Source organism: Ambystoma mexicanum, chromosome 4p, assembly GCF_040938575.1.
Source record: "Ambystoma mexicanum isolate Mex_15411 chromosome 4p, UKY_AmexF1_1, whole genome shotgun sequence".
Taxonomy (NCBI): Eukaryota; Metazoa; Chordata; class Amphibia; order Caudata; family Ambystomatidae; genus Ambystoma; species Ambystoma mexicanum.
Window position 1 is genome coordinate 1,201,386,648 of NC_090927.1, and position 21,777 is coordinate 1,201,408,424.

Consider the following 21,777-nt stretch of genomic DNA (forward strand, 5'->3'; position numbering starts at 1 on the left):
TGGGGCAGCACCCACCCCTCTCCTCACCTTTCTCCTTGAGGTTCTGTGTGTAGGGGGTGTCTGGACGCACTCCAGCATCGGCCCAGACGGTGATGGGCCCCCTTATGAGCGGAACGAGCCGCACAGCTGGTGTGGGGGGCGAACGCAGGCCCGCTTCCGTGGAGTGGAGTGGAGTGGCGGCGCTGTGGGACACCCGTGCCGCTCGCGGGTCTTTACCGCCGTCTCTATAGGGCTGTGGATGCAGGTCTCGGCTAATGTAGCCCTGGGTGGGGGTGGCGGGGCACTCCAGGAGCAGAGCAGGCTCAGACGCCGCGAGTTGCTCCACTTACCTTCTTGCTCCAGGGCTCCTTGTCGTTCCGCTCTGCGATGGCCCGGGGTGCTGGTAGCCAGTTCGTTTCACTTCACTAGGGATCTGCAGCGAATGCCGGAGTCGCTGTGCGTTGCCTGAGGCGCGCTGGTGGGGGAGGGTGAGCTCCAAAGCTCCATCAATGTTTCTCCACTTTGGAATCGCCTCCAAGCTTGGGGATTGTTTCCTCTGGTGCGGTGTGGGTTCACCGAGCAGAATCATGTTCTCATTAACGGGATGGGGCCCGTTCTCCGTGGTGGCCTCCTTGAAGCTATTTTAATAGAGAAATTGAAAAGGGGCTTGCTTAGGGTCGTCCCTTTCTTGTGTAGTGCGGACAGTGTCCTCACTAGCCCATGCATCCTTTATCCCCAGGGTGGTCTGTAGAGACCAGTAACTTGTAGTTTATATAACGCTCCCTGCCTACACGTGATGGCCTAAGGGCAAATGCCCTATCTAATTAATTAACCCTGGGATCATTGTTGGTGAATCCTAACCTAGGTCCCATAATATAATTGGTACAAGAAGTGGTGTGGTGTTTTTTTTTTTTTTTTTTTTCTCTCTCTCTCTCTCTCTCTCTCTCTCTCTCTCTCTCTCTCTCTCTCTCTCTCTCTCTCTCTCTCTCTCTCTCTCTCTCTCTCTCTCTCTCTCTCTCTCTCTCTCTCTCTCTCTCTCTCTCTCTCTCTCTCTCTCTCTCTCTCTCTCTCTCTTCTCTCTCTCTCTTCTCTCTCTCTCTCTCTCTCTCTCTCTCTCTCCTCTCTCTCTCTCTCTCTCTCTCTCTCTCTCTCTCTCTCTCTCTCTCTCTCTCTCTCTCTCAGAACAACACACACATTCCTCCTTCCTGTGCCCATTCTTATGGTCCTCCTACTCCTCTCCATTGGCTCCCAGCCTCAGCTGATTCCACAGGCCAACCAAGACTGTCCTTTCTTATTCATCTAGGGGTTTAATTACAGGTAAGCATAAGAGATATAATGGATGTAAATACCTGCCCCCTTTTAGCATGTGGGTCCACCAAGTATTCGTGAATGGTGCCCCAAGTCATAATATGCTGAGCGTTATGGTTTTAGCTTTGCTGTGTGGACCGCTCTGAGGCCCCATTTCAGGTAAAACTAATGTCTGTGTCACATACAGTGTTGGAATCGCCACTTTGTAGTGCAGACCACTCTGTGGTCCTGTTGAAGGTAAACTGAACGAGCCCTGGACCTGTTACTTTGATTAGAGGATTGATCCACTGGTTCATCGTTTTTGGCAGTCTCTCTGTGGGTTGTGTTATTCTTTCTTCCACCACCATGACCTCTGGAAAAGGTAGTCCTTTGTGACAAACAGAGACTGTCCTGCATTGTGCAATACAGTATTTGGCAAGAAAAGGTGGTACTCATTTTAGACATGCAGGGCAATGTAGAAGGGATGGGTCTCTGTCCCTCTTAACTCCCACAACACGCTCTGGGGCAGGACTGGCATTGGTCAAAACACTGGTAGACGTTCCACGCCAGGCTGAGGGCCCTCATCCCCTCTTGTCAGGTTGTTGACCCTGTCCTAGCAATCAATATGTTTACAAGTATAACTTTCAAACACGTGCTTACATTTAAAAAAAAAAAAACATTCAAAGTGTATATGATGTGGTGGACGTCGTAGTACTTCTACTTTGAATGTTTAAACAATAAGTAAAATAACAATGTAAAAGGTTCAGTTTTTACGTTGCATCCTAAGGTGGGTTGTATTTATTTTTAGGTTGACAGTTTGCTCCAGGATGGCAAAGGAAAAGATTCTTTGGACCCTGGTAAACGGAGTGCTCTTTATCAAAGGTAATTTAAACAGAAACCTCTCCCAATATCGCAAAGTAGCAAATGCATTGTTTACCTGTTTAATAAACTGATTAACAAAATCATTTGCTTAAAATGTTTGATCATTCCGTCATTGTTGTAAGGAACATGCAAGCAGTATCGCATGCACGTGGTAAAGTAGTTTAGGTTTCAAAAGAATTCTAAATGATTTTGGTAGAAATTTTTAAATATTGTGAAAACTTAATAAGATTTACCAAACACAAATAAATCATCTGGACCACGTCTTTAATCTCACAATGGCTTCAAGGACCTATTCACTTTGCCAACGTCAAGGCTTCTCTGACTGGCCTGCTGGATAGGGGGCCAACATGTTTTCATCCCAGTGTTGGTGTTCCTGGGTTACCCCATATCAAAATTGGGTATCCCTGCAAAATGAAGACCACTGTTTTCCAGGTAGGCATTCCTCATCCTGATTCCAAGCATGGGCGCTGATCTGCAGACAACATACCAACTATCCCACTCAACAAGTAAAGGTTGGAAGAGCACCTGTGACGAGTGCTGGTTCTAAGCTTCTTGCAGGCTTGTGATCACAGGGGAATTGAGGGTGAAGCCCTTTGTCCACATAGCACTGTGCTCAAAGATGTATTTTTAATTGGCGCCATATGTGATTGTGTAATACAGCACCACAGAAATGTAGATGTGCTGAGAAAAAGCACAGAAATAACACTCGTTGGGCCAGGCCAAAACGGGCAGAAGAAGTTATATACGCTTATGTGTTTGCTGCTTTTAAATTCATAAAAACGGTATTATTAAGGAATTTACAAAAGTGTGTGAAGATGCTGTGTTTGACAACTACAGTTGCAGAGAATCTTAATAAGGCTGTGTCAAGTTCTGGCAAAGGGTCTCTTCGTCCCAGGCCAAATTTATTGTATTATCACAAAGGAGCTCCAATATATTGCAACTAATTTGTGCATGTCATACTCCCCAGCGCAGTAAAGTTTTGGCTGAAACCCATGAAAGTGTATGCATGGCATCCTCCCTTCTAGTAAGACTAGTTCTCTTTATGATCCAAACCCTGTTTCCACGGACACCCAAAATCCGGTACCGCCACCTGAACTGAGAAATTACTAAGAGGCAGGTACAGCATCTGCTCCAGATCACACATTAAGAGGAGATTCCTCTTTGGGTTCCGCAGTGTCCTTTGTGGTCGTCCATGATCGATAAGCCTTTAATTTCACACACGGAAGGACCGTTTTTAGTTCTCACAGTTTTTACACCCAATTTATTTTTCTTAGTTTCTTTTGCACAACTCTTGTGTGCCTTCTCCTCCTCTCAGTTGTATATACTGAGGACTCCACCTCACTAATGGACATCTACCACACTATTCAGGTATGTGTGGCCTCCCACCTACTTTCGCTGAATGACAAAAAGACCGAGATCCTCCTTGTGGGATCCCCAGCCGTGCTAAACACCTTGACCATTGCTACCCTGCCTTCACCATTGATGGCATCTCAATACCGATCTCCTCTTCAGTAAAGACCCTAGGAGTCCACCTAGACGCTTCCCTCTCACTGTCTCGTCAAGTGAATTCCATTGCGTCTTGCGGTGCCCACACCACAAAACTCATCAATGCCTACAGGCTGTTCCTCTCCGGTGACCGTTGCCTCACCATTGCCTGTGGCGTCACTGGATCGAGATTAGACTACTGCAGCATACTCTTCATTGACACCTATAAAAGGAATATCCATAAATAACAGGTGATGCAGAACAATGGACGCCGGGCCGCCCTCAACATACCGAGGCGTGATCACCTCTGTCGTGAGAAGAGCTGCTCAATGGCTCCCGATACAAGAGTGTATCAGATTCAAAGCGCTTTCCATTGCCCACAAGTGCCTCTCTAACTCGGGGCCCTCCATACCTCTCCTAGAAATTCACAATAGTCCAATTTACAAGACCCACTAGATCTACCTATGCCCACCGAATCGGAAGGCCAAGATTCAGACGAGCGAAAGCAAGCGCCGCCAGTTTCCTGGTCCTGGCAGTAAAACATTGGAATTCACAACTGCCACCCCTGAGAGCTGAGCAGTCCTACTGGGCCTTCCGCAGACAATTGAAAACACTGCTCTTTATCCAGATACACCTATGCCCAATTGACTTGAATACATGGTTTATGTGTATGGGAATGCAACTAGCATGTAGATGCCCGTGGGTTGAGAGCGCTGCTACAAATGTGAAAATAAATTACATTCTCAACACCATCTGTTTTTCCTCTCGAGGTATATCATGGTCTTGCGCTATTTCCTTCTGCGCCTAAAGTGGACTTCGGCCCACTTGGGGGTAGGTGCAGAAGGAAGAGCGCGTGAAAAGTTCTAAAGCTGTTACGCTTACCCAGTCAAACACCTCAGCAGCAGTGGCTCAGCATTATGTTTAAGTTACCCGCACTGAGGCAATAACCGACTATACGTTACCTGACCTCTAGACATACTGACAGAGGCTAGATATCTAAATAAATTCATCAGTCCTGCTAAAAGTAAAGTCTATCTGGTTCACAGTAGACGCTTGTAAATATTCAACGATTTATCAGCAAGAGATTCTAAAGCAGGGTGCACAATTTGAACTTGTAAACTACTAGCCAGGCCCTAAAATGTTCCTCGCCCTCTAAATTTGGCACATGCGCATAGCATTTCTTACTCGCCTAGAGTCAATTATCATCAGCCAATGGCTAGCGGCAAGTGCACGTTTTGAGGTTTGTTTTAAAGGATTATCCACCTGTTTTGTAAAGTATAGTATATAACAGTCATTAACTATTCGAATGCTGGCCACATCGTTTTTCTACAGCCTCAACTGGGGAAACATTTTTGAAAACTGACCATAATTATTCAGAGTGGGAGTGGCTCAAGTAAGTACACAATTTGTTTAGGTAATATTTTTTTGTTGGACCCATCTTCTGTTTATTCTGATAGCCTAAATTGCTCAAACATTTGTGAAATTATTAAAAATGTTAGTCTCGCTCTTATTCACTAAACTGATACTGGTTCTTGTTTACACCCCAAAGTTTGCCTTGTATTGTGAAACTGCAAACCTATCGGTTCCCTCATTGTTAGAACTTGGTATACCCCTTATGTTAAGGTTGTTCAAAAAAGGGGACCCAGAAACCTTGCTCTTCTCCACCAAAAATGTTCTCACAAACAATACCCAGCACCTAAATGGAGCAACTGTCAATAATGCACAATAATGAGGAGAGAGCTTTCGACACTCTCCCCCGAACCACAGAAGCCGAAAGAATTTGACCCTCCCACCGTGGTTGGCACAGGTACCTGATACATATAATGCAGATCACCACGTGGCAGCCAATGATCGGAAGAGGAGTTAGGAAGAGGTTGTGGATAGGGAAGGGGAATTTAGGAACACCGGATAGAGGATAAGGGAACACCTAAATTGGATAGGACAGGGGAAGTAACAGGGTAAAACCCAAGCCTATCTAACCTAACCTAGTACTACCTGCTCATAACCATACACCATGCAATTCCTATTTTGTTCCGCACTTGAGGAGCACACCTTAATACATGTTTGTCACACACATGATAAGCACACCTTTAATATGTGTACTGACTGTTCCTGAACCTATACAACAACACATGGAGCAAGCAGTATGAACACATACAATTGGGGAATATTCCCACTATGAAAAAACAATATACATGGCCCTCGGGGCAAGTGGAAGCACAGAAGCTCAACACATAACATGACTGGAACATTAACATAAATGTGGGTTGCCATGCCCATTCCTGTTTTGAGACAGTACCTCCAGACAACCAGTTACAGCACTGATTAAGAGGTAAATAGCGGTCCCTCCGCTCTGAGCACAGTACTTTATCAACGTGCTTGCATTCTTCCTCCGACTTTAAATAAGCCATGCTGAGTTTGTGCCTTAATAGAGACAGTTAGGATTCAACATTCTGTCCCTGGCTCCTGTTAAAGAGTTCATTAAGAGAGCAGGGTTGAGGAGCAGACACAGATTATTCCCACCAGCCCCTCCTGCACTTATCTGAGGTCCGGGAGGCCCACGAGCCTACCCGGACGAAGTCTTGAACGCCAACACACCGCCAGTAATGTTCTCTCTGCCCGCCACCACTGTCAATAGAATCCTGCCTTTTCAGAAATGCTGAACGAAGATACGCAGCGGTGCTCCTCGATCCTCCTTCATGCCCGGGTCCTGCAGCAAAAAAAATAAGCCACACCTGCTGCATGCCGTTTGCCCGTAATAAGCTGTTCTTAATCACTAACAGCTGGCCACAAGCGCGTGTGGCTTTGAAACTACATATTTCCCCTGGGCTGATGGGAAATGTAGTTTCTTCCAGATCTTTCGTGTCTCCAGCCCTTTTACATGTTTTTGCACACTCCCCTCTTACACCACCCCTTAATCCTGACATCAACTCAGTGTTTCTATTGCTAATCCGGTAAAGTATATCAGGGTCTCCAAAGTGAATATGTAATCTAATCAAATTGTATTCATGACACAAACATTTTTACAGAACATTTCACTAAAATTCCATAAACATGCTGTCATAAAGTGACAGGGGTTCGTAAGTGCACAACTACACATTTTCTTCTCAACATCTTCAAATATACTAGCATCCTGCCACTTTTGTGAAAGGGTAGGCTGTGGAGGATTTTAGCTCAGTTGATCTTACAGGACAGGGGAGGACTATATTTCACATGTTAAGACTTGAGGAGGGCTGGACTGTCTACATTTGCTGGGAGATAAATATGATGTTTTAAACTTTTTACGCCAGATTGTACGCACAGTGCGATACATGCTACGATGGCTGCATGCAGTAGTTGCTGGATGAGTTGCCTCTGACTTACATATCCGAGGACACCCGTACCCAACTTGACCTACCCTTCTCCTTGAATGAGACAATTAATCCAATGAATGTCTTGCAAACTGGGAAAGAGTTCTATACGCAGTATAAACTCAAAATAGGAAAATACCTCTTGCAGATGTGTTAAAAGGCACTAGAGAAGCGGGTGCTACCTCTATCACTGCATGCAGCCATCATTACGGTTTTCCTGAAGCCAGGAAACACAGTAACAAATGCGGCTCCTACCGCCCTCTCTTATTGATCAATGTAGATGTGAAGATTTTGGCTAAGATTTTGGCCAACAAAGTGATGCCCTTTATCGAATAATCAACCCAGATCAATTGAGATTTATTCCGGGCTGATCTACAGCGTTTAATATGTTTAGAATGTTCAGCACCATGGCACAAATGGATCTGGCGGCCTAAGTTGTTGCAGCCACTCTGGATGCTGTGAGGGATCAGCAATGCGAGGCGGACAATTGTTTGAGGATTGTTCAAAACTTGCCATTTTTATTATGAATATTTCCCGACCTAATAAACCTAAAGGAGAGAAACACTAACCCAGGATGTCTGGCTCTCACACTAAACATCAAATGCACAAAATAAAATATATATGGCAATTCAGATAACACAAACACTATATTCACAGTTCCTTGATAACCTTTTAGTAACCTGGGTGATCTTCTTTCCCCAGGATTCAAGATACTTTAGCTTCAATATACATGAAAAGAAATAAGGAAATCCATGTAGGTAGCAATGTCTCAGTTTACTTTGTAGAGTTTCAGTATTAAGATAAAGTTTTGTTATCCACAGTTCCAACAACAACAAAGTTCTTCTTTGTGAAATAAAGGCTTTCCACTTCCTTAGAATAGCATCAATGTTATTCACAGTCACAATGCTTTTCCACTACTTTCAGTTATCCAAGAAGACTTGACACAGTTCAAAGAAATACAAATTCTATAAATGGTGGTGAAACATAAGTCTTGGTTAACAGTTATTGTATCTCTTTTCATGGTTAGGATTCACAATAGGTGTATTTGTCAGGATGAGTACTGCTGCTTCTACTTCAACAACTTCACTTCTACTAAAGGTTCCCATGACGGCATTCTCCTTTGCCTCATAGCATTAAACTTCACTTGTACCACTGAAGTCTTGCATCCACTGACAATCAGATATACCACCACAGCTTCAGTATTTTGTGATACCACAGCGTCAATACTTGTTACTCAAGACAGGTTTTGACAAGATTCACTTTGAGGTATTTCAACCCTTCAAAGAGGCAAAGCTCTCTTCCTCTGAATATCTCTCTTCAAAAGGGTCAGCCACTTTGCCTCTCTTGTCTGTCTGCCACAATAACACAGTATTGTTTTCTGACTTTGAGAAAGGCTGCTTCCAGTCTTAATAGGGAATACTCTTGGCTTGGGCAATGCTTGCCCTCTCCAACTGCAGATGCAATGTTTCACCACTTAAATTATTTTATGAGAAAGTATTGTTTGCGTGAATAAAGAGGTAGAGTTCAGTCTTCTTTTGAAAAGCATAATTAGGCACGCGCGACCACTTCTTCATACGTTTTGAAAGGTTAAATGTTCAACAATGGCCTTCGCAACTTTTGCTCTGCGTAATGAGACACGCAACCACTTCTTCAAAAGGTTTATAGGCTTTAAGGGTTTAACAATGGTCTTTTGCGGCATTTGCCTCTTCACGTGAGTGAATGGGAATTACCCAATACATTCGAGTGCTACTTTTCCATTGTCCTCCTTGTCAAAGACTCAACTTCAGCTTGCTTCTGACTCTACGTGAGTGAATAGGTAAGCTGGATACTGTTGCAGTCAGTGCTCGTGCAAGGAATCAGAACGCCAGGTCTTATTCACCGGCTTTTGTGATCCTTGTTGCACGTTGCTACTGCTTCTGATACGTCTACTGCTTCTGGCTTCACTTGGGACCCACACCATACCTTGCTGACGGTGTCTCCGGTCCGGCCACATAATTAAGGAGCCCCTCTCGCTCCTGAGACCCACAGCGTCACAACAATTGCTCACCTCCATCTCTGACACGTTTCTTGCATGGCTATCTGCGCAATAAGGCTCACGTTGGGAAAGACCGCCTTCCTGCATGACTTCCGCTGCATATCCTCTGCACTTCATAGTTTGGGGGAACAGTACCCTCGCAGAAGAAGCAGATGAAATCTGCTGCATACACGTTCCGGCGTCCCTCTTGTACTCCCACTCCTGTCTGGATTGCAAACACTGTGCCGCCCTCTTTCTGCCTCTGCTACTACTACACACACTCACAGTTCCAGCTCCTTCTCATTGCCTGCTCCTGAGGGGGCTTTTTATGCCTCCTAGGTTCCTTCTGGTGTGGGCCTGACTACTGCTACAGCATAACTCTTCAGTCCTCTTCCTCGTCCCAGTACCTATGGGATTTTTATTCCTTAACAACTACATTTGTTCTTTTAACTTCTGCTGTTTGGTGAACAGCCATCAAAAGTGTGGGATTATGGGGAAAGTCAAACAGGGGTATTTTCCCAGTCTTCCTGGCCTGTTCTCCCACCCCTCACCCCATGTGATCCTCCTGTAGTACACCACCCGAGACCAGGAAGCGTATGCCTTTCCCTGACCACGTGAGAAGGGTCCCAGTCCAGGTTTCTGGGAGGAATCCTTACTGATTCATCACAATGCCAAGAAGGCATTTTACTCTGTATCCTATCTATTCCTATATGCGGTTCTTGAGCAATGTGGGTTAAGCTCATGTCATACGTACACTTGTTATACACACTCCCGTCAGCCAGGGTATGCACCAATGGTCAAATGTTGGGATTAATAGAAATTGGGAGGGGCACCCGGCAGGGATGCTCATTGTCCTCGCTTCTCTTTGTGATCGCTATACAACCACTCGCAGACGTAATGTGTCTCAGGCACATACACAATGGAATTACGGTTTGGAAGAAACCCTTCCAGCGAGTGCATCAGGAACTCCCTTATTGTAAGGGAATTCCCATTTGGAAGTGTCTAGCCCTTCATTAAACCTTTGACCCCGAGATTAGTAGAACTTGGTCCCACCTAAACTTCATGACACCTTTATAAGGACAGGGTGTTTGTAGATATATCCGAGATGGAGGTAGAAACACACCTTAGACCACTGGTACAATTACAATATTATAGACTGCGAGTAGCATTCCGATCTCAGTGGGCGACATTCCCTGAAGAGCCAACCACAAGCCCATGTCTTTCCTACATAACGTGCGCGTGAGGAAGTAAAAAGATGGTGCCCAGCTTATACAAACTAGTATTAGAGCATACTCTGCAAAGTATATCCAAACCCCGGGAAGAAATGGGCCAGAGAACATTTCCGATGGCATGTGGCAGGGAATGTGCAGGTTGACCCAAGAAGTATCTCTTCTCTAAACTTGAGGTTCCAGCTGATTCGACTTAAGATTCTGAATAGATGGCATTACACTCTGTCGATGCTGAACTTTTTCCGGGGCGAGATTGTGCAGGCAAATGCCCCAGGTGTATATCTGACAAAGCCAATTACTTAAACATGCTATGGAACTGCCCTGGCCTGCAAAGATGTTGGACTCATTTATGTGCCACGCTGGAAAATGTTACAGTGGTTTCCACTTCAGACTACACCGAATGTCTGCCTATTCAGCCATTTTGACAAGGTCCCTAAATGCACATACACATTTAACTCTTAGTTTTCTCCTCGCCAAGAGATGCGTGCTGCGTCAATGGACTCGTAACACAGCCCCAAGTAAATAATAATGGTTGGCTGATTTAATATTTTTAAAACATGTTTTTGTTTTTTTCTGTGCAAACAGCCATATCAAATAACACCACAACATTTTCCACCCTCCCCTTTCCCCCTAGCCCCGTCGGAAGGTCTTATCGCTGCCGCCTGAGTATTGTGGTCATGTTCAAGAGCCAAAGAGGTCCAGTATTCTGATTTTGTGCAGACACCGCTGTGCCATATAGTTGCTTTGTTAGTATGTGAGTAGTGCCCCCCCTCCCCAGTCAATCTTGAATTTGTCATGGTCTCCCAGGAGTTTGTACATTATCCATTCCATCACTGTGAACGCCCATACCCTCTGGAGCCATTCGTAGACGGACGGACGGACGGACGGTGGTGGGGGGTATTTCAGCATCCATTTTTGTGCTATGGCCAGCCATACCACTATTAGAAGTCCTATGAAGACCCTCTTTAGTGTTTTCATTAAGGTTTTAACCCTTGGGTCCCACAGCCCACAAAGCCAGACTTTCTCGTCTAACCCCCAAGGTCTTCGAAGATTTCTGCCACTTGGGATTTCACACCGGTCCAAAACCTCTAGATTTCTGGGCACGCCCACCACACATGTCTCCAGTTCCCTTCCTGTCCACAACCCCGTCAGCATATGCTTGAAGTGATTGGATACATGACATGTATCTCTGCGGTATAGTGCCACTGGACTAGGACTTTTATCTACATTTCTCTGGTTTATATTGCCCTAGTCAGTTTTGGGGAAAGCCCTCCACAGGTGTTCCCAGTGTGTTTTAGAGATTGTGTATTGTAGTTTTTTCTCCCATTTCTTCATATAACTCCATTGGATGTCCTCACTGAGTGTGATCAGGAATTTGTATATGTCTGAGACACACTTCCTCGATCCCGTGTGGGTCGTTGGGTAGGTTTCGAATGGGGTTCCCTTGTTGCCACCATCGGTACCTGCGGGGTCGACAGTTGTTCATATTTGTACCTATCTCTGGTTAGCAGGCCTAATTGGGTTCTGCACATGTCAAAGGATCTAAATTTCTGCTTGTGGAACATATCTCCTATTTTTCTACACCCTGCCTCTTCCCTATTTTTCTACATCCCGCCTCCTTTTTCTGTAGGCTCCCTTTTCCATCCCTGGCGGGAAAGCTGGATTGCCGAGCATGGGCTTGAAGGGGCCAGGATCCTGTGTTAATGACCCTCCACTGGTTGCTCCATCCCAAATCTCAAGCATACTTTTCATCACCTGACTAATTTGGAGGTTTGGGTGTCTGGCATGCTTCCCCTTCCACAGTAGATCTGATAGAGGGGTGGACGCTACCGCTCTGTCCTGGGAGGCCCATCTGTTGAGTGAGTTCCCTGGGACCCATTCTTTCAGTAGAACCAATGTACAACACTAAGCACACCTATTTCTTATTAAGTGTAAATAATTGTTAGGATGTGTTGTAATATTATTCTCAAATAATGGTTTTATAGAAAATTAGACGTGCGAGGGAGATGGTCTCAACCTTGGCATCTGGTTTGGAAATAATATGGAAATGGAGGATGTTCCCAATGTGGGGAACTCCCGTCCCCGGCACACTATCTACTATCTGTATAAACAGATCAATAATTTATACAAGTGGTGTATGATTGCCAGGCAATAAACAATTGCCAAATGCAATCACCTACTAATTCTTATTCAAATTCATATCAAATTAATCATATAACATGAGAAAACGTTTTAAGAAAAACAAAACATTTACAAATGACAGTCTTCAAATTTGTCACAAGAACTTGAGATTTATTGTATTTGATGGCCCAACGTGTTTAGAAAATTCACTCTTCATCAGGGGAAAAAATATTATTTCATAAGTTCTACAAAATGAAAATAGGTATATCAAACTTAATACAAGGGCTTGTCACAATATTTCATAATTCAAAACTTTACAATATATTGCATTTACACTTCAAAAAGAAACGATCATAATCTTAATCAGTTCATAACTTGGATACACTGAGACTTTATATTTTGTATTACTAATCATGCAGTTCGAATGTATGTTAAAATCCATTCATGGTAGAAGTTTATGTAATTGATCCTACTCGGTGATCATGTTTCATTAAGGGGGAAAAAGCTTAGAGCTAAAAGAATGGTGCATTATTAGATAGGCTGACCTTATGATTTGCTAGTTGCACATCATTTCATTTGGATATAATTGTGTTTCCATTAGTAGCTCAAATGCAGAGAATGTCCGCCGGGCGATTTTATCAGTCCCTGTGAAATTATTTAGGGAACACTAACTTAGATTACTTAAAGCAAGAATATGTAGAAGGCAACATGACTGGGTAATTGGTTGAATATGCTGACCTTGTGATTTGCTTTGTCCCCATCATTTCATGTGGTAATGATATTGACCAATTCGTGGCTCTATGTGAAGAATGTCTGCCAAGCGACCTTATTAATCCCTGTGAGATTATTACAGGAAACACTTATTAGAAAAATCTGATAAACAATTAAAAGGCAAGGAGAGCATACAGTGATCGCTGTGAGGCTGTACAATGACATTGAATGATTCAGCATTTGTATATAAATCTTTATCAATATACATATAATCAATAATGCTCGTAGTTGAGCCTTTGGACCATGTGTAGCGTGCTGGAATGTCTCCAGGCAGAGATCCATTGACCATATAAATCTCACATTCAGCCATTAACCTAGTCCAAGTGGTAGTAGCAAAATTCTTGGACTGACTGTCCTCCGGCAAGCAACGCAAATTTAAATCACCAGCAACAATTATGTTGGTGATCGATAGGTCGTTCCTAATGAGATCTAAGAGTGAACGAATCTCTTTATAAAACCGGACATCTGAGATACCAAGTGGGTTCCTGTACACATTTAACAAGGCGATTACTCTAGCATGACCTGTAATTTTAACAAGCTGCAAGAAAATGCTAAAGGTAGCCCATGGGTGCAGGGTAAATCCAGCGCTTGTTTCCACTGCTATCAATAATCCCGAACTGGGTCTGCCTTTTGTTGGTGCCTTAGCTGGCAATAGAAGGAGGTCATGATTGTTCCAAACCGGATTAACAGTCAGCCAAGTTTCCTACATGGCCGGAATGTTGAACTTCTCTATTCCATTGATATTAGACATTTGTAAATGGGTATGGCCGCGGGTGTTCCAGCTGCCAATAGTCAGTTTTACTGTTTGATTTATGTCTAGTTGTTATCTTTGCAATGGATGAAGATGAGATTGAGATAGAACACAAGGATCTCTGCTCGTATGACATGTGGAGCACGGTATTATTTCCACTTCAGATGTTATTTTTCCATCATTTAACAGTCGATCTTGAGCAACAATGAAACCAAGAGTAAAGAGTTTTAATTTGGCACGCCATAAGATGTTTAGTACCACCCCTGAGGGAATCCATAGTCGAACTGTGGACAAGTCGGTTTCATCTAAGAACTCGACTTGTGAGATGTCAGCAGATGTAAAATCCTCTAGATCAGGGATTTCTTGAAATATGTTTAAAACATTCGTCATATTCATTATGAAAGAATGGTGGAAATCATTGTCCTTGCTCGCTTGCGCTTTACTGATAACCACCATATCACACTGCTACGCTTACTCTCTCCTATACACCATCATTCAACTAGAACACAGCTATGCAATGACACATTCGGCCTAGCTGTTCTCATACTCACATGACCCCACGAACACCTCATCATCCTAATGAAACACAACTAGCTGAGCACATTCCGTCTAGATTAGGCGTCTCCTCAGGCCTAACGCACCCAGAACTCAGTCTGGGTGTCCACCCCCCAGACTGAACACATCCAACTGATTTCTTCAGCACCACGCCTAATGCTAAGAAGCAGCTATCATGCAACAACCACACCAGCTGCACACATCTGGTGCACCCACGCACCATACGACACTATCTCTCACTCTCTCTCTCCCTCTATTGACTTGAATTGCGGTTCCCGAGAGCCTTCAACCTACCAGCACTTTGAGGTCATACCAATGATACATAAGGCACTATATAAATGCCAAGTAATATAACATAACATAACATTTGTTTTAGACTTATTTGCATTGGTTTGTTTTTGATTAGTTGCAGATTTTTTTTTACTTGCCATTCCTAAATTGTCATCAACTTGAGTTTTAATACTGTGTAATGCCCTGCCCGTATATGGGCAAAAATTTGCAATGGGGCTTACAGTGGGATTCTTTTCACAAGACAATTCATGGTTGTGATTAACACCAACCAAAATAACAGGTAGGTAGTCCTTAAGTGTTTTTGATGACCTCTCTTTATTGACTAGAAAGATATAAATCAACAGCTTTCCTTATTTCTATCCGTTGTTGTTCTGTAATAAGGGTTTCTTCTGTGGAAATGACATCAGATTTAGGATTCGACAAGCCAATAATTGTAGGCAATTTGTGCCTAGCTTTGGTTGATGATTGTTTGTCTAATTCTATAATTAGATCGTTCAAGGGCGGATGATCAACAATAGATGACTTACTACTGGAGGATAAACCTACTTTTGTTTTTATTTTTAATTTTTGCTATTTGTTTAGATTTGCTCGCTATGGCTTGAGTAGTGTTAGTCACATGTTGTTGAGCAGAGGATACGGCATGTAGAAATTGCTTTGCTCCAGAACCTTTATTCAAGGCATCAGATTTAATATTTTTTGTTTTTTGTTGTATAGTGGCTAGTTTTATTTTTACATTTATTTTTGGAATTGCTTTTGACAGTAGCCTGGTTATTAAAAATATCATAGTGCTGCGGTGAATGAGAGATCTTATCATCATTTTGAAGTTGTGGCTCATTACTACCATCTATGACTATGTCACTGGGAATTTTTAACGGACGTATGATTTTTTTCAAACACAGGTAGAGCACTATTGTGGAAAGTTTGCTCAACGGCACGAGTGTCAAAGTTAGGTTGTAAGCAATCTTCTGACTGTTGTACGGTTGCTATTGACACACAACTCGCTGCTTTAGAATGCAATTCCAAATTAATCCAATTCATGATTTTGTCCATTTTAATAGACTGTTGGTTTATCTTGGTGTCTAGTGTTTCAAATAGCCTATGTAATGTAATGAAAGTCGTGTTGATGGTAGTTAAAGTGATTTGCATCATATTATTGGAATGTTTAGATTCGTTGTGAATCGTAGTTGGTCTGCGTGGAGTAGGATTTGTATATGAATCAGACATTGCAGAGATGTGGGCTGTACTGTGATTAAACAGTACTGGAGACTGAGAAAGGTTTAGTAAATTATCAGAGGTATATGAACTTGCATATATAGAAATATCAATTGGAGTCTCCACCTCTGTGATTGACGAGGCAATAGTTGTTTGCTTCTATGGGTGCAACCGTTGGACGGATATTGTTATTAACTGTTAATATAGTGTTATCTGAAATGATCTGAGCCAATGCTTTCGGTATCGGTAACAAGGCTGTTGAAGTCATACGGTTTCAAGCAGCTTGGTTAATGCCACTGAAAACCGATGCAGTGCTAAGCGGAGGTTGAAATGCAAGTTGAAATGGGTGCTCCAATTGAGCAGAATCAAATCGCTCTGATGTATAAGAAGAGTCACTCGTTGTACGATCTCCACACTGGTCCACATTATTGGTTAAAACTGCATTGTACCTGCAGGTTTTGTGACAGATTTAATGGTTAGTTGTCGCAAATCACTTTGGGGTTGACCAAAGTCTCTTATGTCTACTGATGCCGCTTTGCATACTGTGGGCATGACGGGAGACAGAATTATCGCTTTTTTCGTCACTCGTTTCCGGTTTGCAGATTTTGGAGTTGCAGCCGTATGCATGATTACAGAGTTCAATGGCATATGATAATTGAGAGTGTAACACAACATGAAAATCCAACAAAACAATTTCTGTAATCTCAATGACGCAAAAGTGAGTAAAGATCACAAACACATAGGCGGAGTCTCAAACGGCATTTACGTCATACAATAGAGAATAATCAATCAGAAAAAAGGCAAAGTAGAAGTACTGAATGAAATCAGTCAGAAAGTCTACTTCCAGAGCATATATAAGTCTTGTACAAGGTGAGCAACGCAGATAAACATACAACTGACCTTAGATAGAAACCCTTGGGGATCAAAGAATAACACAGAAGTACATATGAGACCAATCGCTGTTCGTCGCTTCGGCGAAGCGGCACTTTTTTGTGTGTGTGCGCGCGCGCGCACCCCAGCAGCTGGTTTCTGTAGGCAAGAGGCAGAGCTTATGCCCGTAAGTAAAAGGAACGCCAGGAGTTATCTAAACAAGTAAATAAACAAGTGTTAGATGCTTGTGCTTATATTATAGTCCAAGTGCAAAAAGCACTATCACAACATTGGTTAGAAGATAGTGTCCGATTTACCAGGCAATTGAAGTAGAGTCAAGTTTCACAACGACTGGGAGGCAGAGAGTGCGGTCGAAGCGGTACTTCAATGGTACTTTGCTTGTGTGTGTCTGTGTGCGGCAGCTGGTTTTTTTAGGCAATCCCACAAGGGGGCGGAGCTTATATCCGTAAGTAATAGGCATGCCAGGAGTTATAAGGCAATTGAAGTAGAGGCAAATCTTTACAATGGCTGGGAGGCAGAGAGTGCGGTCGAAGCGGTACTTCAGTGGTACTTCACGCTCCTTTTTCTGCCACTTTCAGTTGTAGGACAGAGGCCAGGTTTTTTAACGCTTCTCGATCCCCAGCTAGCACTAGCATTTCCAACTTCTACCTTTCCAATGATATTGCCCCACATTTTTCTATTTCCTTCAACGTGGCTGGGAGTGACCTTTCTGGGTCTGACAGTGCCATCAACATATCATTGGCGTATGCGACTAATTTGTGTTGGTTTCCTGCCATACTTATGCCTCTTAGGATTTCAGCATCCTTAATTCGAATTAGGAGGGGTTCTAGGAAGATCGCATAAAGAAGCAGGGACAGGGGGCATCCCTGCTTTGTCCCTCATTCTAGAAATACTTTGTCCGAGATCTCCCCGTTTATTGCTATCCGGATCCTGGGGGTTTTGTAGTTAGCTTGGATCATTCTGATAAAGGATTCCCCAAAGCCCATGTGTCTCAGGCCATTCCACCCGGTCAAATACTTTCTCTGCATCCAGTGAAAGCAGAATGGCCGGGGTCTAAGAGATGCCTGTCTTTTCCACTGGATTCTTCTTCTTATGTTGTTGTGGGTGTGCCTATTGAGAATGAAGCCTGACTGGTCTTGATGCATCAGCTTCGGGAGTACTTGCGTGTCTATTAGCTAAGATTCTAGTGTATATTTTTGCATCTAGGTTAATTAATGCTATCGGGCAGTTGGGTTGGGTTCTTTCCCCGGTTTATGGAATACGAAGACCTTTGCTTCGTTCATCGAAGGAGTGATGTTTCCTACCTGTTTGAATGTATTAAATAGGAGTGTTAGAATGGGGCCAAAATATCTGCGTATTTCTTGTAAAAGGTATCAGTGTACTCATCTGGGCCCGAAGCCTTGTTTCTGGGAAGCGCTCAAATTGCTTTTTTTACCGCGTCTAGGTGTATTTCTCTGTTCAGTCTCTGCCTTTCAGGCTCTGATATGTGCGGGAAATTCCGTATTTGCTTTATGCAGACGATTTGGTGTTGTTTTCTAAAACACCAAAGGGTCTGCACCGTATGTTATCCAGGTTAGATGACTACACCAAGGTGAATAAATTGGTGATTAATGTCTCTAAATCCCAAGTCTTAAACTGTGTACCTTCTGGGGGCCAGAAGAACCGAGCGCAGTCCCAATCCTGGAACCTTCAAAATAGTGAATTATTGAGAGTATCGAATTATAAATATTTGGGGACTGTAATTTCCTCTAAGCAAAATATATCCGATGAAGTAGCAGCCCTCAGGAATAAATTACAGCATTTATCCTCACAGTCCAGAATCTTAATTACTAGATTTGGGAAGTTTTCCATAAACCATGTAGTGACCTTCTATAAAATGAAGGTATTACCAATTATGCTATATGGCATAGAGGGAAGAATACTGGATAATGAACATGAGTGGGCCTTGTTGGAAGCTAAGTGCTGGAGACAGATATTGAATTTGCCAAATGCAGCACCAATTGCTATGGTTCGGTATGAATTGGACTTATTATCCATGTATGCACAAGTGGTTTGGCGTCAATGTGCCTTTTTACGCAAATGCCTGACTGGTTTAAACAGTAGATCGATCTTAGGAATTGTACCCCATAATTTGCTAAAATCTAGTAATATGTTCCCGAAGGCTTGGTGGGAGAATGTGTTTGGTCATCTTGCAGAGGCTGAGTTTCCATTGATGTGCTGATTGCAAACCCCGACCATGCTAAAACTAAATTTTTTCAAGCAGCCTGGCCAAGAAATTTGACAAACTGTACTAAATATAAAGATTTTAACATATGGTTATTTGGAATTAAGCGCTATGGCTCGATAGCACCTTATTTGGCAAAATGCCGGTCTCAGAAGGTCCGGGCTGATTTCCTGAGGTTTAGATTAAATCTTTGGAACAGCCGGGATGTCCAGTGTAGACGAAAACTGATATCAATGGAGTGCAATTATTGTAGATATTGTTTATTATTAGGGAAAAAGGAAACACTGCAACATTTGCTGGTTGAATGTGAAGTATTGAAGACCATATGGATAAAATGCTTTCATAATGTGTTTGTTATCCACTCTGAGTTGACACATGACAAAGTTTGGCCAATGTTGTATTCTACCCCGAGGGAGAGGGTGCAATTAGCCATTGTCCAGTTTTTAAATATGGTACTACCAAGAAATAAGGACTCCTCTAGGGGTGTCGAGTGAAAAGCTGGAAACTATATTTAGTGGTTTACTGATATGTTATGTTTGGAGTTGTTCATCCATGAGAGAAAAGTTAATGATTTGATTGATGGGTGTTGTTGTAGTCATAATTATAATGGAACTCTTGTAATGGCCATCATAATCATCTTCATTATGTTTATGATTATTTGTGAATGTATATTAATCAATTTTGAAAGCTTGTATTATGAATTTGTATTTGTTTTAACATTGTTGTATGTGAATACGTGTTTAAGGAGATATGTTTATATATTTGAAAAGTTGTTTGCAACTATACCAAATAAAAAAAATAAAAAAATATAAGTTATGTGCGGGAAGTTTAAGGTGTTTAAATATGTGTCCTGATCGCTCCCCTGGGGGTTCTCGGAGGTATAGAGAGTTTGGTAAAATTCTCTAAAGGTATTCCCAATTTCGTCTGTTCTAGTATCTCCCCTCCGCTATTTATGATTATTTTTACTGTTTGCATGTTTTGTTTAGCCTTCAGCTGTCTCGCTAGAAGCTTATCGGCCTTGTTTGCTTTTGTATAGTACCAGTATTTCAGCATCAAGAGATGTTTCTCTGCTCTTTTCGGGCGGAGTGTATCCAGTTGTCCTTGAACGTGTCTAAGTGCTTTTTCAATTTACTTGTGGGCTTTTGTGCTATTTCTGCCCGAATCGCGTGTAGTTTCTTTTCCAGATCTAGTTCCCATTGCCGACTCCGTTTGTCTCTACCCCCCTTGAGTGCAATGAGTTTCCCCCTCGTGACTGCCTTGAATGCCTTCCAGAGGGTTTCCCTCGAGATCTCCTCTGAATCGTTTTGGGTGAAGTATTCCTGTATATTTGTTCTAATCTTATTTTCTAATATGGGGTCTGCTAGTATGTCTGGTGGGAGAGTCCAGTGCCACAGTCCATTCCTTCGTGGGGCTAGGGATAGTTCCACCCATAGAGGAGGCGTGGTCAGATAATGATATGGTGCCTAGCTCAATCTTCTGGATTTTCCCTATAATCCCTGCTGCTGCCCAAATGTAGTCCGTCCTAGACATCGTGTGGTATACGTGTGACAAGTGGGTGTACCATTTTTGTTGACCCTTTTTCACCCTCCATATGTGTGCTAGCATGAGTGTTTCCATTTTTTTACATAGGTTTTTTTGAGGGAGCTCCCTGACCCTGCACTCTAGCCCCTGTTCTATTTAAATTTGGGTGCTATCCTAAGTTGAAGTCTCCTCCCAGAATCACTTCTCCCGTGGCAAAGCTCTCCAGTTTGTCTGACGTGTCTCAGAAATCCGTCTTGACCCGTGTTTGGGGTGTAAACTGAGTCTAGTGTGAGTGGTTGGCCGTCAAGTAGCATATTTGCAAATACATATCTCCCTGTGTTGTCAGTCGGTGTGCTTTGTACGTGTATCTTCAGGTTTTTATGAAATGCAATCAATACGCCAGCTTTTTTCTCTTGTGCTTTAGATTGGACTATTTGGTCATAGCCTCTCAAGTGGTATTTCCCCTTTCTTTCCCTCTGATATGGGTCTCCTGAAGCATTAGAATGTCGAACTTCCCCCTTTGGACTAAGTGTTCTAGCTTCTTTCTTTTCACTGGGGTGTTCAGCCCCCGTACATTGAACGTCAGGATTTTTGTCCCTTCCATCCTGGTTTCAATATTCTTGTCCCTTCCATCTCAGTTTCAATCCGCGGTTTCCAGCTTTGTGTACCTTTCTTGGCTCTGAATTAACCCTTCCGGAGTCCTCCACCTTGCCCCCCCGTCCCAACAACTCCCTCCCTCCATCCCATAAGAAGTCCCAACTTTTAAAACTCCCTCCCAACTGGTAAATGCCCTGAGGAGGGCCCAAGGGCCTATGGCTGCCCTCGGTCGACTCAGGTATAACTTTGTGGGGATTCCTAAACCCCACCGAGGTTCTGTTGGATGGCCCCAGAGTTGCCCCCCCTTGGCCGCTCCAAAACTGATGGATTATTGATTGTTCTTGGCCCTCATGGGCGGCAGCATGCTCCGAGGTCTTCGGTTACTGTGTCTAGGTCTGCCTCATTGGGATTTCCTGCAGGCTTCATTTCTTACTGCCGTTAGCCAATTACTTTTTCTGATGTTATCGTTTTCCAATCCCACGGCTTTCTTCTTGGCCTGTCCCCTCCTGAGTGTCTATCCGCTTCTCCGTCCTCATCGTGTAAATTCAAAATCTGTCGTTCCCCCTTGCAGGTAGATACTCTGTGCCTTCCCATGCAAACAGGAGGCCAAAAGGGAA

The 21,777-nt window shown here is 43.2% G+C and overlaps 1 protein-coding gene across 1 annotated transcript in view; it reads left to right on the top strand.

Moving 5' to 3' along the window:
* NPHP1 (nephrocystin 1) overlaps positions 1 to 21,777 on the top strand; it is a 1,322,209-nt gene that overhangs the window by 65,476 nt on the left and 1,234,956 nt on the right. Inside the window, exon 2 of the mRNA XM_069606852.1 lies at positions 2,075 to 2,148. Within this exon, the coding sequence (XP_069462953.1) occupies positions 2,075 to 2,148 (74 nt within the window). The remainder of the gene's footprint in view (positions 1 to 2,074; positions 2,149 to 21,777) is intronic.